Raw genomic sequence first — 26596 nt, forward strand, 5'->3', positions numbered from 1 at the left:
TTATTGGAAATCTTTGCCATTAGACTTGGTAGTAATAAAATTTATTTACTGTGGTGTTGAATTAATTGTCAAAACCCTCATCCTTGCATCCCCAAATCCTCTTCGCATAATACTAAGTTGGAAATTTCGGATCAACCAAGCACATTTAATGTCCTTAGATTAGATCATTGTGATTTTATGTCATTTTTCTTGAACATGATTTTATTTCATGCGTTCTTCAACTCTTAGAGATAGGGGTTTCACGATTCCTAACGAGGTTATTTATCCATTAGATATCTCTCTTCGTCAAGTTGAGATTATTCGAATTTGCATTAGATTAGGTATGTTTGATCCCAATATCCAATATGCATATACTAGGTACTCTTTGGAGTTCTAAAAGGACATTTTGTATACTCTCGTTACTTAAAACAAGTAGTATTTATTTTTTGAAGTCAAGGTGATGTATTATAAGAAAATGATCTGTCTCGTAAAACGAAAAATAAATATTTAAAAAATAAAAATTTTACAAAAAATAAGTATTTAAAAAATAAAAATTTTACAAAAAATAAGTATTTAAAAAATAAAATTTTTACAGAATGAGGTCTTAATTTATATCAAACACACCAACTCCAAATTTACAAGTTAAATTTTCTAAGCAAGTACACTAGTGCTGAAATTATATCTCTTCTCCTCCAATTGAAGAAATCAAAATTTATGGTCCTAATAAATCTTAAAACGAGATTTTTGTCGTCAATAATCTTTAGAATAAGATGAACAAATTACAAATGCAATATTATTTTATCATGATCTGAATAAATGCAATTTGAAAGAGAAACCTTTTTCATTTCCCCGCCCATATAAAAATCAAAAATCAAAAGCATCATAACCCTCAGCACTCTCTCTCTCTCCTCTCTCTCTCTTCTCTCTCTCTCTCTCTCTCTCTCTCTCTCTCTCTCTTCGCCGGCTTCCTCGCCATGGAAGACGACCAGAGGGTTTCAGATCTAGTCAAAGAACTAGTCCACCGCTTACTCTCCTCTCGATCCGACTCACAAACCCCAACTTCTTCACACCACCACCAACAACAAGCTCTCAAGTACGCCATTCGCATCCTCTCCAGCCGAATGACGCCGTCGATTTCCTCCGACTCCGCCGCCATGGCCGAGTCCATCAAGCGCCACCTCGCCACCCAAGGTAAATCCTCCGATGCCCTAACTTTCGCCGATCTTTACTCCAAATTCGACTCAAAAACCGGCCCCGGTAGCGTTAATAACAAGTGGTCTGTTCTCTACATGCTCAAAGTCATCTCCGAGGATCGGAGTAACCGTAAGGTCCGGTCTGATTCTAGGGTTTTGACGGGGCTTTTTGCTTCGGCGGTTTCTGGTGGGTTGCCGGCATTGTTTGATGCTGATAGAACTGATGATAATTCTAGGGTTTTTGGTGAAAGGGAAACGGTAGGAAAGAGTTGGAGAGATGGGGTGGGGAACGATAATTCTAGGGTTTTGCGTGACCCGGAAATCGCGGGGAGGAGTTGGAGTGATGGTGTGGGAAATGATAGGGTTTTGCATGGTCGAGGAGCTCTTGAAAAGGTTTGGGGAGATGGGGTTGGAAATGATAATTCTAGGGTTTTTCGTGGTCGCGGAACGTTAGAAAAGGGATGGAATGGTGGGGTTTTGATGGTGTCGAAAGACCCAGAAAATATTCGCGATAGGGCGTATAGGGAATTTACGAGTTTGTTAAAGGAAGAGAATGAGGTGACTGAAGAGGTTTTGGTTAGGGATGTGTTGTATGCTTGTCAGGGGATTAATGGGAAGTTTGTGAAATTTGATGAAAAAGTTGACGCGTATGCATTGCCGGATGGTGTTAGGGTACCAAGAGCTACAAGAATTATGGTGAGGAAGCTTTGTGAACTCGGGTGGTTGTTTAGGAAGGTTAAGGGGTATATTTCAGAGAGTATGGATCGATTTCCAGCTGAAGATGTTGGGACGGTTGGTCAAGCCTTTTGTGCTGCATTGCAAGATGAGCTCTCCGAGTATTATAAGTTGTTGGCTGTGCTTGAAGCGCAGTCCATGAATCCCATCCCTTTGGTGTCAGAGACTGCCACTTCAGGGAACTATCTTTCTCTTAGGAGACTTTCTGTTTGGTTTGCCGAGCCTATGGTGAAAATGAGGCTAATGGCTCTTCTTGTCGATACTTGTAAGGTTTTAAAAGGTGGTGCAATGGCAGGGGCGATTCATATGCACGCTCAACATGGGGACCCGCTTGTGCACGAATTCATGAAGCGATTGCTTCATCGTGTTACTTCTCCTCTTTTTGAAATGGTGAGAAGTTGGGTTTTGGAAGGGGAGCTTGAAGATATTTTTGCTGAGTTTTTTGTTGTGGGTCAACCTGGGAAAGGAGAATGTCTATGGAGGGAAGGTTATAGTCTTCATGATGGAATGCTTCCTTCTTTCATATCACAATCTCTTGCTCAGCGCATTTTGAGAACTGGCAAATCCATAAATTTCCTTAGAGTTTGCTGTGAGGATCGTGGTTGGGCAGATGCTGCAACAGAAGCTGCTGCAGCTGCGGGGACTACAACTACAAGAGGTGCTCTTGGTTATGGTGAGACCAATGCATTGGAATCTCTCGTAACTGAAGCAGCTAAGAGAATAGATAAGCATTTGATGGATGTCATGTATAAGCAGTACAAATTCAAAGAACATTGCCTTGCGATTAAGCGTTATCTTCTGCTTGGACAAGGTGATTTTGTTCAGTACCTAATGGATATTGTTGGGCCAGAGCTATCTGAGCCTGCTAACACTATTAGCTCATTTAAACTTGCTGGGTTGTTGGAAAGTGCAATTCGGTCATCTAATGCACAATATGATGATCGTGATATACTGGATAGGTTGAGGGTCAAGATGATGGCACATAATACTGGAGATAGGGGATGGGATGTTTTTTCTTTGGATTACGAGGCAACTGTTCCACTAAATACTGTATTCACGGAGTCTGTAATGGGAAGGTATTTAAGAATCTTCAATTTTTTGTGGAAGCTTAGACGGGTGGAGCATGCACTAATTGGGGCATGGAAGACAATGAAACCGAATTCTGTTACTTCTCATTTTTTCAATAAGCTTCAAAATGCGGTTAGGTTGCAGTTACTTATGACATCAAGAAAGTGCCAGGTTCTTTGGGACGACATGAATCATTTTGTTACGAATTTGCAGTACTATATTATGTTTGAAGTCTTGGAGGTGTCGTGGTCTAAGTTTCTCAACGAAATGGAAGTTGCTAAAGATCTTGATGATCTACTTGCGGCACATGAGATCTATCTGCATTCGATTATTGAGAAGTCTCTACTTGGAGAACGGTCTCAAACTCTTTATAAGACTCTGTTTGTTCTGTTTGACCTAATCTTACGATTTCGGAGCCATGCGGATCGGCTATATGAAGGAATTCATGAGTTTCAAGCCAAGTATGGATATTGCATCTTACTGTGTCTTCGCTGTTTGTAAGGTAATTTTTAAATAACTTACGATGTTGTCATTATATGCAGAACGACCGAGTCCTCTCGAGACAAGAGCAAATCACGATTACACCTGAATGATAAAACTTCAAAGCCTGGGTCATGGGTCAGTGAAGGACGTAAGGCCCTAACACAACGTGCTATTGAATTTCTCCGAAACATAGAGCAAGATCTAGATGCAATTGGCAAGGAGTATTCTTCATTGCTTGAGGGGTTTATTTCTCAGTTGCCAGTGCAGAAGCACATTGACTTGAAGTTTCTCCTTTTCCGGCTTGACTTCACTGAATTTTATAGCCGGATGCACCCTTAGAAGTAAATCAAGATTGCAGTACAGTGTTTTGGTTCAGCAATTTATTAACAAGCCAAAATGGTACGGATTCCTACTGATTCACCAATGGCTAACAAGTGTATGGCCAACTATCCTACAGTGCCCAGCTGACTTCAGGACCTAATACTTGCTTTCTACGATTTGTTTTTAGGTATGTCAGTTTTTCTTCTTTGATCTTATTTCAAGAATTATTTTTCTTTGTTATCCTTTTCTTTCCACTTATGCCTTTGTCTTAACACCTGTCTTTTTTACTCCGCAGATGACATTTGTTCTGGATAGTGTGTGGATTGTGGATGCTTTTAAGATTGAGTCGAAGGTATACTGTTGTCACTAGGTCAGTGTGTCAATATAGCTGTATACACGTATTGTATTGTGTCTGATGGTCAGTGACGGATTGATGTTTTCTTGCGGCTGTTGCAAGTTGTTTATTTTTGAGCTGATATATCTGTACAATAGGTCTATTTGCCTTAACGACAAGTTATGTGCTAATTGTTCTGTTTGCATCAACTCTCCATTTCCTGTGGCAGGTGCCTCTATTTTTAATTGTTCTGTTTTTAAGCTTTATTGCATCTGTCAGACTTTTACTCCATTTTTCAAATGGAGTTTGATGAGTTTACTCTTACCCTGCCAAATAACTTTACTGACATCAGTAGTGTTATTTTAGAATTCATCTTCTGTAACTAGTCATGGAACTTAGTTACTTGACGTTACTGTTTCTCAGCCAGTTTCTTGTTTATAGTGATGCTTACCAAACTTGATTTTTCATTGCCAAAGGTTGGGTACTTCCTCCACCTATTCAAATTGCTACTCTGCTTATATGTTTCAGATACTGAGGTTGTTGTTTTGTTTCCTCACTTTTGGTGGAACGTGTTGTTAGAACTAGATTTTGCTCTTCCAAGTTGTTGGTGTTGGCCTATGTTATTGACAGGAATTCGTCGAGTCGCTTCGACAGCAGCAGCAAATTGCTACTTACATTTCTATGCAGATCTGTATTTTGTAATATGTCATTGTTGGTGGCGCAGTATCTATGTTTGCCGTGGGATAAGAAATCTTTGTTGTGGTGATGCTTTGTGATGGAAAAATTATTGTCTTATTAGTTACTCGTAAGCGTGAGAGCATAAAATTTTGGCTAAAGGACATAGAAACTGTCTTGAGAGTTGCATGTATCTTGTTGGAAGGAGTTATTTTGTTCCTAGAGTAGAGGGTGCTTCAGGTGAGATGGTATGTCTTGCCTTAGTTTTATGTGTAAGGATTGTTAATCAAACAGATGTATTTGCTGCTTGATTTTCATGTTTGGAGAAAGCTCAGATTAAAAACTGGTCATGTGCTTGGTTACGGAGCAGTGAGCACCATGGATAAAAAGAGACATCGTTTCGTGTCACATAAAAACAGGAGTTACGAGGGAATTAGATTGGATACCTGGAAGTCATCGTCAACATGTGCACCATGGTAACTGGTAAAGCTATAGAATATCGCATGTGTCCCAATAAGTCCCATTGCCAAAATCTTTGGATTCCGCATCCGAGGGTCATGTCTGTATGCTTTTACTTTCAAATGATTCTGGATTCAGCTTGAGGAAATATTAGGTAAAACGCATTGATGCACTGAATCTAAGGGTACTCAAGGTCTACTGTTCCTTTTCTCTGTCATACTATTGCTTAGTTTGAAATCATGCCGATCATTTCACTGGTTATATAATGCTGGTCTTCTGTCTATCTTGTGGCCTGCTTTTTTGAAGGGATAGGGTGCTTCTGTGATGTTTCAAATATACTATGTTAGAAACCTAAATGGATGAGTTCACTATGTCATAAGCTTCCAAATTTGGACCACGAATTTCTGTTGGGGCAGGAGGTGAAACCCCTACTAGAAATTGTGGCCCCATTATTGCTTCCCTTGGTTTTCAATGTCCGATTATGCAAAACCATGTGTTTGCCATTGGGGGAGATGCTTTTAATTAGCGAGTGAAGTGCAATTGAAAAATATGACACACAACTGCACTCGGTACCACCCTAAAAGTTCACGTCATGGAATATAGATGATATTGCTTTTCTGAGCTTTGTTATTTGCTTTCACTTGTAAAAAAAATAAAGATAATACACAATTAAGCTGCAACTATCTGATGATTTGATAATTTGATTAAGTAAAAAATCCTCAATTTCTGAGTTAATTAGCAAGTGTAATTAACTGATATCCTCATTTTCTGGTATCCTGTAACATTCATCCTGCCAATGTATGCTTCATCCCTGTGAATGGTTGAAACTTTTGCTTATCATTCTTGGAAGTTCTCTCTTCGTGATCCTCTTTTGAGACCCTTGCTGATTTCTCCTGAGACTGACTCGCATCCTTGGGACCAAAGACAAGCTTTCCAGGGTATTTCCTTTTCCTTGACGTAATTGAGTCAGCAGCAACAAGCCCATCTTTCACCATTGAAGTGGAAACAGAATCCGACTCAACTGGTGCTATCAAAGGTTGGCCATCCAAACGTCTCACAACACCTGTGAATGGTCTGAACTTAGGCTCTTCTTTTCCCATGTCTTCTGCAGCCTTTTCGGGTTCCCTTTTTGGATTAACCATAGATTTGGGTTTCTTTGCAGGTTCTTTATAATCCAAAGGGGTTGCAAAGTCTACTTCTAAGTCTGTCTCAATCACAGATATTGCACCTAAGGGTTTTGTTTCCACTATATCTATGTCATACTTTTTTTTATCATGAGTGAGCATAATGGTGTCTCCAATGGTTAGGCAAGAGAAGTCTCTCAGTGCTGCTTCAAGCGCAGATTTGGGGTCAGAGATGGCTAAAAACTTCATGGTGTGGGGTCGTATTTTCATGAAGGTACCTTTTGGAAGGGTTGTGCTCCTTAGAGTTACGAGATTTCCATCTTGAAGTTGGAGGTTCTTCATCATCCAGTCCGGAAGGAAAACGTATCCCTCCTCCGCACTGAATTCTAAGACCCCACAATGCGAAACTCGATCAGAATAAGGGTTTCTGATTTCAAAAACCATAGGGTACTCTATGTTCATTGACATGAGGCGGTGAAGAGCTGAGGCGGGCATAAGGATCTTGTTGCCATCTTCAAGATGTGTCTTGTTGATGTGAGAGAGTGGAAAGCAATGGTATTCTTGTTCGAAGCAACGGGAACGGTTGTGGGCCACAGGGCTAGTCTCTTCTTCGGAAGTTTGCATTACGAGGATCTTGAAGGTGAATCAATTCGATTTCTCTAGATCTTGCATGTGTTTCCTGAAGAAGATGTTGATGTGAAAGCATTTAAAGGTATCTTATGAAACTTTCCTTACACGTTTTACATATACAAGTTTTAGTAGGATTTGTTTTCCTAAGATACTACTGATTGTATTGAACGAGTATAAGAGTTATTGTAGGATTTGGATACTGGAGTCATAGTAGGATTTTGAATCTATTAACTTAAGCTTCTGCTACACGGTATGCCTATATTTTTGGATAGGATTAATATTAAGTAAAATAAAAGAGTTAGAGTTGGATTGAGAAGTTAGGACGTATTAAAGATTATTTGAATTTTACATATATAAACATTTTTTATTAAACAGGTACCTACTTGTTTTAGGAATTTAGCATGTAGGAAAACTTTTCAAATTAAAATATCATCTAGCTAATCATGCAGAAACCCTTATCTTTTCCCTCGATATTTTGGGGGAGTAGTTGTGCTTTATTTTATTTTATTTTATTTTTGAATTCGCCAATTCAGAAAAGGCTATCGCAAAGTCGTTCTCTTCTTATTTCATTTAGTCATACTTTAAATCCAAAGTTTCGTAGGGCTATATACTTTAAAATATCACATAGCTAATCTTGCAGAAACCCTTATCTTTTCCCACTATTTAGTGGAGTAGTGTGCTTTTTTTCCCTTTGGATTCACCAATTCAGAAAAAGCAATTGCAAAGTCGTTATCTTCTCATTTCATTTATTCATTCTTTAAATCCAAAGTTTAATACGAAGAAAGCATAATTTTCAGTGAAAAAAAATTATGAGTACTTTCTTCAATGCTCTTCTACTTGAAGCAATTTCTATGCCGGCTAAGAGTCAATGACTCTCTCACCCATAGAGAAAATTGAATTTTTTCTTTTATAAAAAATGACTACAGAAAAAATTGAACGTGAGAATTGAAGTTCTACAGTGTGTGCATGATCTGTGTACAATGTTTATTTATATAGTCCATGGCCCTCCATCTCTCGGCGTATACGATAAGCCCTTTAATGTTATAGGAGAAGGCTTCTCGTCGATCCACAATATAGGCTCAACTGTGATGTTGGACATATTGGCCACACCACGGGTGCCATTCCATTCATTGTGGATCCAATACCATGTATGGGGTAGAGAAAAGGGGTACGAGCTGGATTACCACAATTCACTATAGTTGAAGAATTGTGATCTAGAAAGAACAATCCCCATCGGGGGCTGATTGCGAACCAGAATGGGTTATTGCAGCACACAAATGAAGTACACTATCTCTGGCAATAAAACCTCATATATCAATACCATTAATGATTTGATGAAATACAGTGTCATATATAGATGCTATTAGTACTAAAACAATCAGAAAAAATGTTTCCTGTTCAGCATCAACTAATTTGGTTCCGAAAAAGAGATCTGAAGTACCCTACCCCACCTACTGCATACCGAAGGGTATGGCTTACCACAATCCCATTCCACGTACTTTGGCGTGATTGAGCAAAAATATTGCAACGGAATGATTGAGCAAAAAACATCCATGATACTCGTCTTTGTCACATATGCAATTCACAGCTATCCCTAGTTGGATGCACAAAAGTTACAGCGTTCAACAAGAAGTTTCACTGCTATCCCTAGTTGTATGCTTCTTCCCTGTGAATGGTTGAAACTTTTGCTCATCGTCCTTCAAAACCTTTTCTTTGAAATCTTTAGAACCTGAGACAAGTTTTTCCAGACAGTTGCATGATTTGAAATTTGAGTCAGCGGCAACATGTCTATCTGGTTTGGGTGTGGCAGTGGAAATAGAACCTAGTTCGGCTGGTGCTATCGAAGGTTTCCCATCCAAACGTCTGGCTACACCAGCGAATGGTATGAGCTTAGGCATTGTGCTTTTCTCTTCTTCAGCTTTAGTGGCTTCCCTCTTTGGAATAGTCAAGGCTTGTGGTTTCTTTTCAGGTTCTTTATAGTCCAAAGCCAGAGCAAAGTCTACTTCACAGTCCGTCTCAACAACAGATACTGCAGAGGAAGGTTTGGCTTCCAATATGTCGATGTAATACTTATTATTGTCATGATTGAGCATGATGGTGTCTCCAATAGTCAAGCAAGAGAAGACTCGTAGGGTTTTTTCAAGCACAGCTTTTGGGTCGGAGAGCCCAAAAAACTTCATGCTATGGGGTTGTATCTTCAAGTAGGTACCTCTGCGTAGGGTTGTGCTCTTTAGGGTTACTAGTTGTCCCTCGTACAGTTGCAGGTTTTTCATCATCCATTCTGGCAGGAAAACAAAACCCTCATCTGCGCTGAATTCTAATACCCCACAATGTGAAGCTCGCTCGCACTCAGGGTTTATGATCTCGAAAACCATAGGGTATTTGATTTTCAGCGACATGAGTTCATCAAAAGCAGAAAGCGGCATGATGATCCGATTTCCATCTTCGAGATGAGACTTGTTAATGTGAGAGAGTGGAAAGCAGCAGTATTGTTGTTCAAAAGTATTGACATTGTTGTCCTTGTATTCATCCTTGAACCAAAAGGAAGGATCATCATTCTCGTAGTTTGGTTTGAAGTCATCCCTATCATCCTCGGATTTGGGTTCAGAACAACTTGTGTCATAATCATTATCATCTTCTTCTTGTTTGGAACAACCAACATCCTCCTCCTCGTATGTGCTTTTTTCTTCAGTCGAATGCTTGGAATTCAAATCAGTTTGATCGTCTTGTTCTTTGTTGCTGCTGCTGTCAGTCATAATTGGAAGATCTTCTGAATGGACTTGATTTCTCTTTGGTTGGAAAACTTTCGGAGGCGGTTCTATTGACTATCTGCAGAAACAGCAGCAATCTTAAGTTGCCCTATTACTATACTATTCCTACACAAATCTTTTCTCCTTTTTTTGGTACAATCTCGGATTCGTTTCTTGCCAAAATCAATCATCAATCTTTACCGTCTGCAGAAGATATTGTGCTTACTTTGATGGGAAGAATATTTCTACTACTTGCAATATAGTACGAGTATTTCAATGCGGTATAGAAATTCAATCTCTGAACAGACTAAGAAAACATGTAGAAGGTTACCTCTTGAAGGGAAGTTGATCTTTGTTTGTTTGGAAAAACCGGTGGTGGACAGGACTAGGAGTCTTCTGTAAGCAATTCGTCAAGCAACAGGGGACGTGAAGGGTGCCTCTCTAGGCTGTATATATAATTATATATAGACGGATATGGGGATCCTGTAGTGGTGTGATGCGTGATCTGAGCTTTTCGTCCGGACAATCAATGGTTTGGATTTCATCCCGGGACAGTATGTGTCCTAGTTATTTTAGGTTTGAAGAAGAAAAATGTTTGTCTTGGAAAGTTTTTACTGTCTGAATTGGAATCAAATTACTTAAAGACGGATAGGGGGATCTGTAGTGGTGTGACGTATGATCCGAGCCTTTTGTCTGGACAATCAATGGTTTAGATTTTATCCCGGCTACCGTATGTATCCTAGTTATCATAGATTTGAAGGAGAACGATGTTTGTTTTGGAAAGTTTTTACAGTCCAAATTGGAATCGGATTATTTAAAGACTGTGGAGGGGGATGAGAATGAAATCCCATGATCCCAATCCCATATAGGATTAGAGTTTCCAAAAGGAGGATCTCTCCACGCGGTCCTGTCCTCATTTGACCGGACCAGTTTGGTCTCCAACCAGTTCGGTCCAATTTGGACCATTTGTGGGCCCGGAACAATGTTTGGAATCGTTCACTTTTAGAATTCGTCGAGAACATTGACAACGTTAAAGTTCACGTTGATCGAATATTGTTTGATATGATTTCGAAATATATTTAACGTGATTCAAATTAGTTAATCTAAGCTTTTTATTTGGAGTATTTTTGAGTCAACCTAGTAAGCAGATAAAAATTTACAAAATAAGATTAAAATCCAAAATTTAGTAAAAAACAATCACTGAGAAGTTAACTTTTTAGTCGAGAATTTCATAGTTGATGAAATTTAACTCGCGATGAGGGCAATAATTTTGATGCTTTTTCACTCTTTTTAAAGGACGAACAAAATTAAATTATTCTCGTAATATTACAATGTAATCCGAACACGTAGCCAATAACAAAAGAAAAATAAACGAGCCAAATAAATGTCGGAAGAAATTTAATATTAACTTGTAATGATATAATACGATGTCCAGTCGTTTTACATGGACTAAACGTCTGCATTGTTCCGATTATGTAAGCTAAAATTAAGGTTCCATGGCGTGCTACAATCGCCATATATAGGAGAATTTCTTGAGAGCATTGTTCCGATTATGTAAGCTAAAATTAAGGTTCCATGGCGTGCTACAATCGCCATATATAGGAGAATTTCTTGAGAGCGGATCCTCTCTGGTTTATGTATTGGATTGGAAAAGACAATCGCAATATGATTTGTTTAATATTATAATCAATGGTTAGAATTTGCTCGGGAATTGTTCACTAGAAGAATTGAATTCTTCACATGAAGAGTCCTCCAGTAGATCCGAACTATTGAATTTCTCAATTTACGGTTCAAATTTGGACTGTTTCCTCCTATCCGGTCCCATATTTCTTTCTATCAAACATTTGTTCAGATTTGAGCTCAAATATTGCGGAAAAGAACAATAATGCTAGAACCGCAAAATACTCCGCCCTTTTTCCAATAAGAGGACTTTTTTTAGTTTGGTCCTTATTCAATTTTTCTTCTCGTTAGTTAATTTTACGCCTCATTTTTTTATTTTTCTGATTAAAAAAAAGTAGAAAAATTGTTAATGGAACGGGTTTGCACACAAATGCCTGAACTCACTCGCAAGTGCAATGAATGAATCTATCCCCAAAATCTAACGAAAAATCTATGAGTACCGACCATTGGGGGAGAGAAAACGTACCGACGGCCGCCGGCGGGCCGTCTCCGGCCACCGGACGGCCGATCCGAGCCGTTCAAAAATTCTAAAAAATAAAACCAAGGGGGTTAACGCGGGAATCAAGGGCATCCGAGGTGTTTAGGGTGCTTGATCAAAGCACCCTTTTTTCGTGTATATATGTACACACACATATATACACGAAAAAAGGGTGCTTTGATCAAGCACCCTAAACACCTCGGATGCCCTTGATTCCCGCGTTGACCCCCTCGGTTTTATTTTTTAGAATTTTTGAACGGCTCGGATCGGCCGTCCGGTGGCCGGAGACGGCCCGCCGGCGGCCGTCGGTACGTTTTCCCTCCCCGTGGTCGGTACATATAGCAACACTAATTTGAGCTCCAAAATTCAAGACCCTTCCTACTTCTGAACCTTCCAGAACTTCCAGGAGACCCTCTCGGCTCTCACTTTACCCTATTTTCTCTCTCTCTCTCAACGCAACGCAACACAACAGAGCCGTCATCTCTCTCTCTCTCTCTCTCTCTCTCTCTACAATGGCGAAGTACGGCGAAGGAGACAAGCGGTGGATCGTAGAAGACCGGGCCGACGGAGCCAACGTGCACAACTGGCACTGGGCCGAGACCGACTGCCTCGAGTGGTCCCGCGCCCTCCTCTCCACCCTTCTCTCTGACAAAACCCTAATCGACGGCGAGGGCAATCTCGTCATCAAGACTAAAAAGCTCGACAAGCTCGACGGCGAGGCCTACGTCAACATCCGCAAGGGAAAAATCATCCCCGGCTACGAGATCAGCCTCTCCCTCTCCTGGGAAGGCGAGGCAAAAGACTCCGACGGAAACACGCTATTGAAAGCCGATGGGATGGTTGAAATTCCTTATATAGCTGACGAAAATGCTGATGAGGATCCTGAAATTAGGGTTACTGTAAAAGACGAGGGCCCGATTGGGAAGAGATTAAAGGAGGCGTTTTTGGCGAAAGGGAAGGGTTTTGTTTTGGAGCAGGTTAGGGCTTACGTGGCGGCGATGGCGAGGGGCGGGCCGGCGAAGGAGGAGTTGGAGGTTAAGAAGCCGGCGAAGAAGCCGGCTGCTGAGGCGGAGAATACGGTGGCAACAGCGGTGGCGACGACGACAGTGGTGAAGGAGAAGAAGAAGGAGAAGGAGAAGAGGAAGGAAGGGTTTAAGACGATTAGTATGAGCGAGAGGTTTAGTTGTAGGGCGGGGAATTTGTGGGAGATAATGATGGATGAGAACAGGTGGAAGGGGTTCACGCAGAGCAATGCGAGGATAAGTAAGGAGGTGGGAGGGGAGTTCAGTATCTTCGACGGGGCGGTGACGGGGAGGAACATGGAGTTGGTGGAGGGGAAGTTGATTGTGCAGAAGTGGAGGTTTGGGAACTGGCCTGATGGGGTTCAATCCACTGTAAGCTGCTTGGCTCTTAATTTAGTTCCAATTTTATGTGAACTTGCATACCTGTTCTTTTCTTTAGAGATACTTAAGCTACTTGGGTCTCATAATCTAGTTTCAATTCTATATGATCTTCTAGAGAAAGTCTAGTAACACAACAATACGCCCAACACATAACATATCTATGCGGCACTGTTTTATCGGCAAATGGATGAATTGCTAGTTTTCAACTACCAATGAAACGCTGCCACTTATGCATTTTGATTTTGTGTAAAATCTTGTGCATGTTGTTGTATTTACAGACCTTCTGGAACTTATATATCTGTTATTTTCTTTTTGAAGAAGGAAAAGAATCTTGTGTATGTTCTGATTTGTATATTTCTGATCTACTACCACTGGCTTGTAATGTATGTGATTCACTTTGAGCATAGGTGCTTCTAATACAACTAGTATAGGTAGAAGCTGTGGTGTATGTAGCGGTATATATCCATGATGGGTGCGTGAATTGTAAAGAACATGTACCATGGAAGTTGAATATTTTGTATGATGTGCATCCGACATACACGAATGGAAATATTTATTAATGTTTAGACTTTTGGGGGATGATGTGCGTCCGACGTACACGCATGGAAGTATTATGTATGTTTAGTTTTTGCATCCACGCATATGCATATGGAGCTATGTGTGCTACATTTGGGCAATTGCAGTGTGAATGAAAAGATAATGAGTGGAGAGAGAGATATATAGAAAAAGTTATTGAGAAAAGTGTAAAGAGAAAAATGGGTTTCCCAAAGATGGAAACCAAACAAAGAATTGATTAGGACTGTATGGTGGTTATTATGTCACATAAACAGGTGCACAATTCGGGTGGATAAGTGATTGGCTAGAATTCATTGTTGTACTAATTAAACTTGGTGATTGTTGCAGGTGCGACTCACCTTTGAAGAGCCTGAACCTGGGGTTACTGTTGTTAAGCTGACGCAAACGGATGTGCCGGAGGAAGACAGGTTGGTTTAAGACTATGTACAGAGTTGTTTTGTAATGTGGTGATTTCAATTTGATGCTGTATGGAGTTCATGATGTTTCTGCTTTGCCAATGCAGATATGGGAATGCAACTGTGGTGGAGAACACTGAGAGAGGATGGCGGGATCTTATTTTCCTCAAGATAAGGGCAGTGTTTGGTTTTGGAATATGACTTCTCCAGTATTTATCTTGTTGGAGTTTTGAAATCTATCAAATTTATTTTTGATCCAGCTTTAAGTCATGGATTGAATGTGGTAATTTGAGTAATTGAATCAATGTTATGTTTGTCATTGCCCTTGTAGACTATGCTTCCAAACTGGGTTTGAATTTTATACTTGTTTCTCAGAATAACCGGTTTCATGTTCGTATTTTCAAAAATCAGTGAAACATACACAGGCATGTGCTATTGAGGTCCGATTATGATTTTATAGGACCTCTTCTCATCTTCCTTGAGAATGTTACTTCAGTATTCATGACAATTTATGCTTTTCAACTGTATTTGTTCGACTATCATATTAGGAATTTTAAATGCTTTACAATTGGAATGCTGCGAGTATCCTGACCGATTGTGTATGATCTCTCGCATTGGGTCTTACCGTCTTACATGATAGATTATCTTGCATTCAGCTTGTTGGTAACCATATTGTAGCTTTGTCCTTCAAGCTTGTTAAGCCTGGTACTAATTTGAACATTTAATGTGGTTTTTATAAGACGAATGAATCTTGCTATCTGGATATTGATAATTTGAAGGCATTGCAGAACTATAATAGATTTTTTCCAGCGGCAAGTTCAGACTGATTATCTTTATTTGACTTCTCCATGCCGTATGAGCACATTTGTTATGATTTAAGTACACGTGATAGGGTTCTTTCATTTGTTCCTAGGGATTGTGTATGCGGAACTTTGGTCGTTAGGATTTAGGTAGAAATGCAATTTCTGTATAACGTGATTGCAAGTATTCAGTTTAGAAAATTATGCTGTAAATAGAGGAGAAGAAGGCAGAGAGACGGATGCAAGACTAGGACAGGAGGGGATACAAACGAATTACTAGCTAAAGCCGCAGCTGCAAGCCCAGTGGTGTTGTGATGGCAATGAATCTTGAATGTTGGTAATTAAAGAGAAGAAATCAGCAGATGGATGGACCGAGAAAAGAATTGACGTCCTTTTCGATTTATGACTGATGATAGATAATAGAAGTAAGGATAGCTTGGAACTTTAGGTAAGGTTTGGGTTCTGTGTGTTAGTGGCTTTTCACTTCCATTAATTTCTCAATGAGGTTTTCTTCTTGATTATTATGCTTTCGATTTAGTACACTTGTATAGGATATATGGATGGTGACACTGACATCCATGTCTATCTCTTGAAGGCATTATGGAAGCTTCAAGAACTTGGGCTTGTTGCTTAGTTTTAGAAATACAAATTTCAAGCTGTATTAAGTTCACTTGTTTTATTTCAGTGAGTTAAGTTGGATTCGGGGTAAATCTTAGTAGATCTTTGGCACTTGCATGCGTGCTTTCTACATAGAGGAAAACTAGGTAATTGCTTGGCATGGAGTTGGAGCAACTGGACTCATTTTTTAGTTTTAGCTGATTAAGTTGGCTAATTTGCGTAGTTTTTTTGTGTTAAGTGCCGGCGAGCTGCTATAGTTTTCAGCTATAAGTGATTTCTAAGGATATATTCAATTTCTGTTAATGTCTGCATCCGCTTGGAATTGCTATTAGCCTATTATGTTTCCTAGAACTAGTGGAGGCTTTTTGGACTAGGGTCTCTCAAGGACATATGGTTGAAGCAGCTTTAACATTTACCGGAACTGGTGCTGCCTTTCTGGAGTAGGGTCATCCATATTCTTGATGGTTGTGTTTTTTATGCTCTTTGTTGGGTTAGACTTACGAAATCTGGAACGTTGTGTAGTATATTGCTTGCTTTTGTCCCTGTTTCCAATTGCATACCTGCCCCGGTCTTTTGTTGCGAGTATTTTAAGCAGTGCTATTGAGGTGGTATTAATGATTTGTGATTCGTGTCTCCCAACTGTATAATTTTCGGCAGTTTCTTTGTTTTGGCTGTTCACCGAATTTTATAGAAGAGTTATGAATGTATGGCCTTTAAGTGAACAGTGTAAAAGACCTGCGGGAATGGCAATACTCTTTAGATGAGGTTAAGGTAGCCAAAGCCTGAAAAACAAAGTAGGTAATTGCTTGGCATGGAGTTGGACCTACTGGACTCATTTTTTAGTTTTAGCAGATTGAGTTGCACAGTTTTGTTTTGTGTTTGTTTATATGTTGCTTTGATACGTAAATGATGATTAAGCAGCAGCTGCTGAACTGAAGTCAGGTCAAGAATTTGATGAGACCGTGAAAAGTTTGATCATGCAATTGTCCAATCTTTGTTTGATTTGTTTAGAGGGATTTTGCTTGTGCATTGAGCTTTAGACTGCAAATTTCATGGGAAGTTCTCATTGGCATATGCATTTTCACCCATTGAGCTTCACCTTGGTTAATGACGGGCCAGGTAAAATATCCACAGCCCTGTAGAATGCTGCAGGGGACCCTGATATTAGGGAACTCGCTAGATGAACAATGAAGCTTTGTATTTTGATCGTGGTTTGTTTGTCGATACTGGACATGGGAACATAATCTTGGGATTATGGGAACTTCTGACATGAAATTGGAGTAGTTGCTCATACGACTATAAATTTGCGAAAATGTGGTCCATGCAGGAATCAATGTCAGTTGGAGAAATTGTACTCATCTAGTTACTAACCTATTTGTATATCAGCTTGGCGAAGATTGACAAATGAGTCTAAGGCTATTGTTTCTTCATTTCAATGACTAGGATTAATTTTTTTTCACATTCGATAACAATCATTTTATCCAATGACGAGGATTAATTGAGAAGCTATGAGATGGTAGTCATTACTACAAATGTTACTGTAAATTAGCCTGATTATTCATGGTGACCCTATGAAGCAGGACGCTTTGATCCCGTACAACCGAGTTCCAACTTCTGGGAGGAGTTTTGGCAGTCTAGACGCGGTAGCCATTTTTTGATAACAGGCTCATATCTGTGACGGGCATCCCTACAATCTACACTGTTCACAAAAATTGAATTTTACGGTAAAGCCGGACAGGGAGGCCGTCCAGATTATCCGATGATTCATGAGCAGAATAATCGTAGATGATTAGACATTTGTTTCTACGCGAAGAATTGAATGTAGGCCCATCGTGTGCTCATCAATATCTAATCAGCCTTGTGTTTTTCTCAGCAAATTTATAAGATGAAATATTTAGATCAACTATGGGCTCGAAGTGAGGCTGAGTAATACTACAAAATTAAACTTCACTGTAAAATTCAAAATTAGTTCCCATGTACATATATGTATTATATCCTTGATCGAAGTCCTTTTCTTTGATAACTGATCGAAAAGTGACTTCGACTGTAGGAACTGATCATTTTGCCCATCAAAACCGTACTAGCCTACCTATAGAAAATGAAAAATAACCACATTTTCCTAGTTCCAACTATCAATATCCTTGTGTAGTTTGACTCTATGCTCCTGTCGTTAGATGGTTAAATCTTGAAAAAGTCGAGGAACACAATTTTATAATACAAATTCGAGCATAGACGTGTTCAAAATCGTTCGATGCGTAAGTGTTTTATCCGCATCGAAACAATTCCAAACACATTTGTTTCGGAATTTGTGTTCTAAAGTTGAGATCCTAGTAGTGCTCTAAAGCATTACCGTTCATATGCGGGCAGTTTGTTAGGCATTACCGTTCATATGCGGGCAGTTTGGCCCAACAAATTTATAATACAAATTCGAGCATAGACGTGTTCAAAATCGTTCGATGCGTAAGTGTTTTATCGGCATCGAAACAATTCCAAACACATTTGTTTCGGAATTTGTGTTCTAAAGTTGAGATCCTAGTAGTGCTCTAAAGCATTACCGTTCATATGCGGGCAGTCTGTTAGGCATTACCGTTCATATGCGGGCAGTTTGGCCCAACAAACAGCTAATCGACCTGGCCTTCACAACCCCTCTCTTATCAAACCCCTTGCCGTTATCCTCCTCCTCCTCATACAAGCTGATGTTGTTTTTCTGTCTAGTTTGCCGATTTCTGTGTTTAGCATACCTTGCTCGATTCAAGTGATATTCACACCTAACGTGACCTAGAATAGCAGGCCGGTTACACCTCCAGCCCCTTCCACTGGTTCGACTGCAACGCGAATTAGCCACCTGGATCTTACCTCCACCTTCTCCACTCTGTTTCTTCTTTGCTTCATTCTTCTCTTGTTCTTCCTCGTTTTCAGGGTCATCGTAATGTTTCACCAATGTCTTCTCTGTGTTTCTTGTTGGCTCTCTAACGCTCTCCTTTTGTTCTCTGTCTGCTGCCATTCTTGCTCTTACTTTACTCGTAAAACTCGCCCTTCTCTTCTTCAAGGGAAACAACTTATCTTCTTCACACCAGTGTCCTATCTCATTCAAAAACATTAGTAAAAACACAATGGAAAGCTATGGCTGTGTGAGACTTTCTCATTAGTTTTGGGACACAGGCTGTCCCATAACTAACGAGAAAATCTCCTATAGAGTCAATTTTTAGACTAAAATCCGATTTTGAGAGTGTTTAAGACCATGGATACTAATTGTAAGGATAACCAAATATTCTAGTAGTAATATACTAACATTACACGAAGGGCTATATACGAATAGTTTGTTTGCATAAATACTTCAACGCAAAGTGACACTACATAGCGATTATGTTACGTCAAATAAAATATGAATAATTGTAGAAAAACTAACACCGACGCCAATTAAACACATCAACGCAAAATGACATCACATTTCCTTTACGTTACGTCAATATAAACATGAACAAATATAGAAAAATTGACACCAACGCAAGTTAAACACATTATTATTTTTATTGTGCAAATTACTTAACTACCCATGCTTCGAAAATAATTAGCAATATTTCTTGTTTTTTAGTATTTTCCTGAAAAACGAGTTCGGTGTAAATTTAAATTTAGTGTAATACAATGTCATTCATAGAATGAGTGTTGATCCAATTATTAATAGTGAATTTTCGGTGCATAGAGTGTTTATTGTTGGGTACATTCATGAAGACGGATGAATTCAACCCGAAGAACTTCCAGCACCATGATCAACCTTACCAGATTATGGACCACAAAATGCATAATAAACTTTTGTTGATCCAACTAATTTTGTGCATTTTTAAAGGAAGATTAAATCAAGAATCAATAGATCAGTTCCCCAAAGAGAAACCAAATCTTTTTTTATGTAGCATCACCAGCTGTTCGTACCCTTTAAAACCCACCTTTTAGTTTTGGTTATGTCATTAAGGACACTCTTATGGTTGGGTGCACAAAAGTTTGTTATGCATTTTGCGTACAGTGAAACGTTGTTCCTATGTTTATACTCCCTCCGGGACTTTGTCCCTTTTTAAGAGTCCTATTTTGTAAATTCAACTTTTTATAGAGAAATAATCATTACACTCTAAAAGTAATAACCTTTCTTATTTATCCTTTATGAAGACATCATTATTATACTTTTATATTTCAAAATGAAATATACTTTTGGGAGCAAAATGGAAGATGTATCAACTTTTATCCTCTAACTTTATAAAATTTATATTTATTAAGGAACCGCCCAAAATGAAATATTGAACTCTAAAAAAGAGACGGAGGGGGAGTAGTATTTATTTGTAGAAACATAATCCCAAATAGCAGGAGGCGTTTTGGTAATTAATGGGTTTAGATGAGGAGGTGTGCGTATATTCTATTTGCTTGCTTAATTACCTTCATGCGATGGAGACGGACAGGGAGAGATACCAGCTGAAGTCTCTGCGTCGTAGCTGTAACCCAGTCTGTGCACACAACAAACAGTACTGCACATTACATTATATACGTACCCTCCACGCTTTTACTAGTTCATTGATATACATCAACTAGCAAAAGTAAAAATTCAAAGTTCCAGATGTAGAAAATTTGAAAATAATGTGTGAAAAGAACAAAATAATTCAGTGGTGGTGCAGCATGATGGTTGACAATATTGAGGCCACCTGCAAACGCGTATTGGGTCGAGCTTTGAAGTATTCGAGCTCGGCTTATTCTAAAATTGTCTAGCTCAAGCTCGAGTCGAGCCCAAATAATTGAGTTTAAGCTCGGTTCATATTGAGGTGTTCGAGCTCGGTTCTTTTACTAAATTATCGGGTCTATATAAACGAGCCAAAATACAATTAACAACATGCAAGCTAAGGTACAATTAACTTGTAAAATACATTACTTTAACTCATTTACTAATGAGCCGAGACTCGAGCGAGCTCGTTGGTTTGTAGCCCTATCAATATCATGACACACACTTGACAAACATATAGCTGCTCAGTATCACTCCCATTTTTTTAATTTCTTTCCGTTTTACCTTGGATTAGTTACAACGGTAAGCTTTTCCTCGGCATCGACTTCTTCTTCTCCGTGGCTGAGCGATGAGTCCTACAAAGTTGGAGCGCAAAATACGTGCCGATCAAATAACACTGTATTACATAAAGCCAATGTGCGCCGAAATAGTATAGACAACATTTCTTTGGGCCAGCTAGTCACGGTAGATTGGTACGTAGGGACGAAAGGAGGCGCGGGAAAGCTAACGTGCGCCGCAGTGCGCAACGATGGCTAAACACGCGAAAAGCAGAGAAGAGAAGCATAGACAAGCGTGCCGTTTCAACATTCAACGTTATTTTTTCTTTTCTTTTCTTTTCCTTTCCTTTACTTCGGTTTCTCGTCAACCAAACAGTGTATCGAAGGAAAGACTAGAGAGAGAAAGCTGTACCTGATTAGAACCGCTAAGCCTGCAGCGGGTACCGTTGTTCATCTCGTCTGAGGAAAAATCTACGCCGTCGGTTCCGCTGACCGCCACAACAGTAGGATCGGACGGCTGTCGATCCTTGGCCGGAGTTTGATTTGGAGAATCGCTTGGTTGAAGGTGGTGGGACTGGGGACTGTGGAGGTGGTGCAGTGGTGGTGAGTCGGAGTATGGTGGCGGTGGCGATGAAAGTGGAGGAGGCAGATTCCGCTTTCGGGTGAGTTGGATCCTCATCGATGGACGGTTGCGATTGACGACTGCAATGTCTCCCCTCTGTGCTTCGTCTACCCTCTCTCTCTCTCTCTCTCATCCGGTCATTTTGGGGTCTGCTAGCTGCTGCTGGGTGCTGCTGTGGTCCGTTAATTTAATTGGTGCTTTGGCACAATGGCACCGTGTCTGGCATACATACGCAGAAAACGGATTCAACAACTCACAGCGCGCGTGTCAAATCGTTTTCTTTCAATGTTTTTACTTTGTCGTTTAAGGTTGAGTTTTGTTGACCTTTTTTTTCTGTCTTTGTTTAATTCTTTTTTTTACTGATTTGCGTCAAGTTTTTATGAATTATTGTTTTATTCTGAAGGAAGAATCCGAAAAACAAATTTTTATTATCGGAACTCAATTTTTTTGAAAAAAAGGTCCAACAACCCCGACTTTTTTTTTGGGGGGCAAGATCATAATATATTAGAAAAAGGACTAATTTTAATCAATATACATCCTTAACAAGCACTTTATCGTGGAATACGACCTGTTGTACCAATATTTTCCTGCTAAGACAGTTAAAAGCAAGCCAATGGGCGTCTCTATTTTTCTTTCTGCATCACGAAACAATTGACCGCTGTCCAAGCTAGTCTTGATATTACCCGACTTTTTGGGAGGGTTTAATAGTAATTGTTGAAACCCTTTTTTACCATTTCCTGTTAAAACAATGGGTGTTAGGTAGAATTTCAATTAAGTATTTTATGGTATTATTAATGTCGTACGTATGAATTTAGAGATCGCAAAATGTGACATTGTGTAACCGATTAGATCTCGGGTAGTGTACCGTCACAATTTTCAAAGAGGGAGATCACAGAGGCGCATGGTTTGCTGTTTTCAGGGGAGGAGTGGTAGTGTGGCTCTGTGGGGACCATAGAAGAGAACGACATGCACGCTCTCTCCGTGGCTTGCCTTCTTCTGTAGCTGCCGGGCGTACACTCCCACTCCCATTCTAACAACAACAAAAAAAACAGTAGGCACAACCGGCTGGGTTGTTTGGTAAAGATATTTTGAGAGAGATTTTTAAGATAAATAAGTGCTGATCGAGGGATAGATAGAGAGATGATAGTAAGTAGTAACAAGTTGAGAGAAAACTTAATGAAAATCGTGCTAAAGAGAGGAGTTGATTTTGGAATTTCCAAGTGAACAAAGCCCATTTTGTTCATTTTTAAATTTTGAGTATAAAAACGGTTCAAGTTGGAGATGGTCTAAATGCCGCTTGGCAATATTTTGTTGTAAGAATTTGCTTTCCATGTATGTATGTCAATATAGTACCCTTGATAGAAGTGTAAAAATACTTGAGACAAAGAAAAGAAAATACAAATCTCAACAATAATGGTTAATGTGCAAAAAGTGCATTGATGTCTATGAAAGATATAAAGATATCCAGAAAAATGCATTAACGTTTATGAAAGATACATAGAAACTCAAATTTTTTTGGCGTTCAGCGTGGATTATCCACTCCCTAGCGAGCTAGTAGGCTAAAGTTCGCAAAATTGAAAAAAGTTGTAAAAATGCCTCAAAGAGACCAGTGGTTTTCTAGTCCTTTTTCCTTGATGACTGAGAGACATTCCTTTTGCTATATCTCCACATTCCTACAGCAGATGCACACCTAACATCAAAAAGGAACAAAACTGTAGGAACTGATCATTTTCCCCATCAAATACCTAATTTCCTGCCTGTCTTTTTTTGAAAAAGAAAACGTACTTTCCTAATTCCTACAATAAATTTCCCTATGGGTCATATATATATATATATAGTTTGACTTGATCGCCCCTGCCATCAGATGGTTAGATTATTACCTTGAGTGTTGGTATATTTGGGAACAGTTTGGGCCGGTTTGGCTCAACAAACTGCTGATAGACCTAGCCTTCATGACACCTCTCTTCTCAAATCCCTTGTCATTAAAATCATCCTCCTCCTCTAAATACAAGCCGGTAAAAACCTTCTTAAACTTGCTAATTTTGTTTTTGGGTCCATTCTGTGGATTTCGGGTTCGAACATCGTTCCGATTTCTCATCCTTGCACGACTCAAGTGATACTCACACAGGGAGTGGCCCAGAACAGTAGGCCGGTTACACCTCCACCCGTTTCCGTTGTTTCTTCTACAAAGCGAATTAGAATCAGCCACCGGTACTGTCTTACCTCCTTCTCCACACTCTGCCTTCTTTGCTTCGTACTTCTCAACTGCATCATCCTCTTGTTCTTCCTCATTTTCGGACTCATAATCATAATCAACCGAGGACTTTTCCGTGTTTCTTGGTGTCTCTCTAATGCACTTCTTTTGTTCTTCGACTGATGCCGTACTGGCTCTTAATTTACATGTAAAACTCGCCCTTCTCTTCTTCAATGGATAAAGTTTATCTTCTTCACACCAGTGACCTATCTCATTCAGAAAATCAGTGAATTCACATTATAAAGCTATGGCTTGCCCCCTTAACCAATGAGGATAGATCATATGTTTTAGATAAATTATTTGTTGATAACAAGTATAGTTATGACACTTTGATACTATCATATACCACATGAAAAGATAGCCAAATAGGATGATCAACATTACATTACTAATGCACGAATAAAGTACCACGGAGTGTGTACAAAACTTCAACACGAAATGACGTGGTATTTCCTTTTATATGTTATTTTAAAATATAAACAAGAACATTTGTGGCAAAAGTGACACAACGACCGGTTAAGATTCTGTTTTGTAAATTAATATAAACTTTTTTTTTTATACTCAGGTGTCCGGGCCAACTCACTCGCACGTCAACTAATCTTGTGGGTCCAATCCTAGTAATTTAAATTAATTTAAACTACTACCTAGTGGAGTATTTAATTAAGATTAGATGGTAAATGAGTTTTGTAGTCCACTTTCTTAAAAATACACTTTCAAGTTCGTGAGTTTTCACATACTAAAAAAGAAGGAATTACGTATGTCCTACGGGGTGACTGATTTTGCAGGACGCTGCCGCCAGGATTTGAACCCACACCAAAGCCCTGGCATGTTCCAACTAGCACTTTGAGGCTTGTCCTAGGACCAACTCCGGTACACCCCTAGGGTTTTACGAACTTTTTCGCACGTACCCTATGTGACTTGGCCTATCTCACATCAAATTAGCATGATGAAGTAGTACATATTAATAACTAAATATGCATAAACCCGAGCATCACTGATCCCCTTGTGGGCCCCTTTTTTCTATTTTTATATACTACCCTCATGTTTGATATTTAAATTTATAGAAAATGGAAGGGCATATATGCGTACCTTGATGAGATGATGGAGACAAAGAGATTGACCAACCACCGCCTGAAGTTTCTGCCCCGTAGCTGTAACCCAGTCTGCAAACACTGCCCATTACGCGTTTTTACTATTTTATTTTGAAACATAGACTAAAAATCGAAAATCACAGATGCAGAAGATTGGAATACCGTAGGACAGAATCAAAATAATTCAATGGTGGTGCGGCTGGTGCCGCGTGATGGATAATAAGCTCACACACATGGAGTAAACCTCATTGTCACTCCCTTTTTTCCCTTCTGATCGATTCATTGACACCAATGTCTTCAATGACGGTTTCGGGATACATAATAATAACGGTCGAGGTGTAATGGTATCGGGAACTTCGAACGATACATAACATAAATAAATTGTAGAAGTCAGGAATTTTTAAAACTCATTTTCGGGAGAGAAGCTTTTTAAGGGAAACTATTTGCACATTCATTTTTTGACACTTCAATTCTTGTCTCTTAGTAAAAAATTACACATAAAAATTTCACAAAATGACAAAAAATAGAGTGCAATTATTAAAAAAAGAAGTGTGAAAATCACTATCCAAATTTTAAATCTCAAAATCAATTATATGGTCAAGTATTGGTTGTAACGGGCGTGTATCAGTCCCACCTATCGGGAACGGGCCAATTTTTGAAACCTTGATGACACACATGGAGTAAATGATTAATATATAATACAGTACTTATTATCATTATTAATTTTCTTTTGTACCTCCGATTAGTAGCTACCGCTGGCTTTTTCTCGGCATTGACTTCTTCTTCTCCGTCGCCGACCTGCGGGTCCTACAAAGTTGGAGCACACAAAATACAGTGAACACTTCGTTGCGAGAGATGCTCATGGTAAATAGGGACAAAAGAGTCGCGGGGAAAGATAACGTGCGCAACGATGGCCAAACACGAATACAAGAGAGTAGAAGATTACGTAGAAGTATAGACAAGCGTAGGGTTGTTTCAACATTTCTTTTCTTTCTTCAAGTACTACGGTTTCTCGGTAACCAAACAGTGTTTTTCCAAAGAATGACTAGAGAGGAAAGCTGAACCTGATTAGAACCGCCACGCCTGCAGCAGCGAGTACTGTTGTTCATCTCGTCTAAGGGATAATCTACGCGCGTTAGTTCCGCTGACTGCCACGAGGCCGACGACAGTGAGATCGGATGGCCGTCGATCCTTGTCGGTAGTTTGATTTTGTGAATCGCTTGGTCGAAGGAGGTGGGGAGTGTGGTGGTGCAGTGATGGTGGAGAAAGCGGATTCCGATTTCGGATGAGTTGGATCCTCATGGATGGACGGTTGAGATTGAGTGAAGGAGAAGACGAGAAGACATCTGGTTTTGGAGAAAGCGTGAGCAGGGGTTTCAACTTTTGTGGGGAATGGAGGAGTAGGCATGCATTAGGCAAGGTGATGATGATAGGGTTCTATATTTGTATAACAAATCAAAACCATATAAATGGAACAGACTGCAAATGTCTATCTCTGTGCTTCCTCTCTCCCTCTCCCTCCCTCTCTCTCTCTCTCTCTCTCTCTCTCTCTCTCTCTCTGTGCTTCCTGTGCTTTATCATACACTCTCTCTCTCTCTCTCTCTCTCTCTCTCTCTCTCTCTCTCTCTCTGTGTGTGTGCTTCCTCTACTTTATCATACTCTCTCTCTCTCTCTCTCTCTCTCTCTCACATCCGGTTACTGTAAGGTCTGGTGCTGCAGGGTGGTTCTCTGGCCTGGTTTGTGTTTAATTGATTCGTTGGCACAATGGCACCGTGCCTGGCATACGGAGAAAATGGATTCAAAGAAAACACAGCTAGCTCGCGTGTCAAATGGTTTGTCTTTATATATATCTCTATCTGTTGTTTAGTGGGGGCGAATGGGGAGCAAT

At 39.7% G+C, this 26596-nt stretch overlaps 6 protein-coding genes across 6 annotated transcripts; 2 read left to right on the forward strand and 4 right to left on the reverse strand.

Annotated features, from left to right (window-relative positions):
• The first annotated feature begins 873 nt into the window (after positions 1–873).
• LOC131318848 (gamma-tubulin complex component 3) lies at positions 874–4322 on the forward strand. The gene is made up of 3 exons (XM_058348860.1): positions 874–3436; positions 3518–3966; positions 4075–4322. The coding sequence occupies exons 1-2, from the start codon at positions 954–956 to the stop codon at positions 3795–3797; spliced, it is 2763 nt and encodes a 920-aa protein (XP_058204843.1). The 5' UTR covers positions 874–953; the 3' UTR covers positions 3798–3966; positions 4075–4322.
• A 1710-nt stretch (positions 4323–6032) lies between these two features.
• Positions 6033–7077, reverse strand: LOC131319330 (uncharacterized). The gene has a single exon (XM_058349538.1). It carries the CDS (start codon positions 6993–6995, stop codon positions 6033–6035), a length of 963 nt encoding a protein of 320 aa, XP_058205521.1. The 5' UTR covers positions 6996–7077.
• Positions 7078–7089: 12 nt separating this feature from the next.
• Positions 7090–10501, reverse strand: LOC131318849 (uncharacterized). Its single transcript, XM_058348861.1, has 2 exons — positions 10083–10501; positions 7090–9830 (listed from the first exon to the last, which is right to left on the reverse strand). The coding sequence occupies exon 2, from the start codon at positions 9755–9757 to the stop codon at positions 8624–8626; it is 1134 nt and encodes a 377-aa protein (XP_058204844.1). The 5' UTR covers positions 9758–9830; positions 10083–10501; the 3' UTR covers positions 7090–8623.
• A 1755-nt stretch (positions 10502–12256) lies between these two features.
• Positions 12257–14810, forward strand: LOC131318850 (uncharacterized). Its single transcript, XM_058348862.1, has 3 exons — positions 12257–13303; positions 14216–14295; positions 14391–14810. Exons 1-3 carry the CDS (start codon positions 12422–12424, stop codon positions 14482–14484), a joined length of 1056 nt encoding a protein of 351 aa, XP_058204845.1. The 5' UTR covers positions 12257–12421; the 3' UTR covers positions 14485–14810.
• A 3471-nt stretch (positions 14811–18281) lies between these two features.
• Positions 18282–21549, reverse strand: LOC131318851 (uncharacterized). The gene is made up of 4 exons (XM_058348863.1): positions 21154–21549; positions 20749–20819; positions 20127–20194; positions 18282–18782 (listed from the first exon to the last, which is right to left on the reverse strand). Exons 1-4 carry the CDS (start codon positions 21418–21420, stop codon positions 18292–18294), a joined length of 897 nt encoding a protein of 298 aa, XP_058204846.1. The 5' UTR covers positions 21421–21549; the 3' UTR covers positions 18282–18291.
• A 1652-nt stretch (positions 21550–23201) lies between these two features.
• On the reverse strand, positions 23202–26210 carry LOC131318852 (uncharacterized). Its single transcript, XM_058348864.1, has 4 exons — positions 25773–26210; positions 25445–25515; positions 24707–24780; positions 23202–23823 (listed from the first exon to the last, which is right to left on the reverse strand). Exons 1-4 carry the CDS (start codon positions 25815–25817, stop codon positions 23240–23242), a joined length of 774 nt encoding a protein of 257 aa, XP_058204847.1. The 5' UTR covers positions 25818–26210; the 3' UTR covers positions 23202–23239.
• Between the last annotated feature and the right edge of the window lie 386 nt (positions 26211–26596).

The sequence above is a fragment of the Rhododendron vialii genome, chromosome 3a, assembly GCF_030253575.1.
Source record: "Rhododendron vialii isolate Sample 1 chromosome 3a, ASM3025357v1".
Taxonomy (NCBI): domain Eukaryota; kingdom Viridiplantae; phylum Streptophyta; class Magnoliopsida; order Ericales; family Ericaceae; genus Rhododendron; species Rhododendron vialii.

Bases quoted from the DNA above. Each gene is read 5' to 3' on its own strand.
- LOC131318848 (XM_058348860.1), top strand. From the start codon at position 954: ATGGAAGACGACCAGAGGGTTTCAGATCTAGTCAAAGAACTAGTCCAC. The intron at 3,437-3,517 runs GTATGGATATTG...CATTATATGCAG, and splicing joins ATTCATGAGTTTCAAGCCAA to AACGACCGAGTCCTCTCGAG.
- LOC131319330 (XM_058349538.1), bottom strand. From the start codon at position 6,995: ATGCAAACTTCCGAAGAAGAGACTAGCCCTGTGGCCCACAACCGTTCC.
- LOC131318849 (XM_058348861.1), bottom strand. From the start codon at position 9,757: ATGACTGACAGCAGCAGCAACAAAGAACAAGACGATCAAACTGATTTG.
- LOC131318850 (XM_058348862.1), top strand. From the start codon at position 12,422: ATGGCGAAGTACGGCGAAGGAGACAAGCGGTGGATCGTAGAAGACCGG. The intron at 13,304-14,215 runs GTAAGCTGCTTG...TGATTGTTGCAG, and splicing joins CTGATGGGGTTCAATCCACT to GTGCGACTCACCTTTGAAGA. The intron at 14,296-14,390 runs GTTGGTTTAAGA...TTGCCAATGCAG, and splicing joins GATGTGCCGGAGGAAGACAG to ATATGGGAATGCAACTGTGG.
- LOC131318851 (XM_058348863.1), bottom strand. From the start codon at position 21,420: ATGAGGATCCAACTCACCCGAAAGCGGAATCTGCCTCCTCCACTTTCA. The intron at 20,820-21,153 runs GTACAGCTTTCT...CCAACTTTGTAG, and splicing joins GGCTTAGCGGTTCTAATCAG to GACTCATCGCTCAGCCACGG. The intron at 20,195-20,748 runs GTAAAACGGAAA...TTGTGTGCACAG, and splicing joins ACCGTTGTAACTAATCCAAG to ACTGGGTTACAGCTACGACG.
- LOC131318852 (XM_058348864.1), bottom strand. From the start codon at position 25,817: ATGAACAACAGTACTCGCTGCTGCAGGCGTGGCGGTTCTAATCAG. The intron at 24,781-25,444 runs GTACAAAAGAAA...CAGTGTTTGCAG, and splicing joins GCGGTAGCTACTAATCGGAG to ACTGGGTTACAGCTACGGGG. The intron at 23,824-24,706 runs GTACGCATATAT...TGAATGAGATAG, and splicing joins GTCTCCATCATCTCATCAAG to GTCACTGGTGTGAAGAAGAT.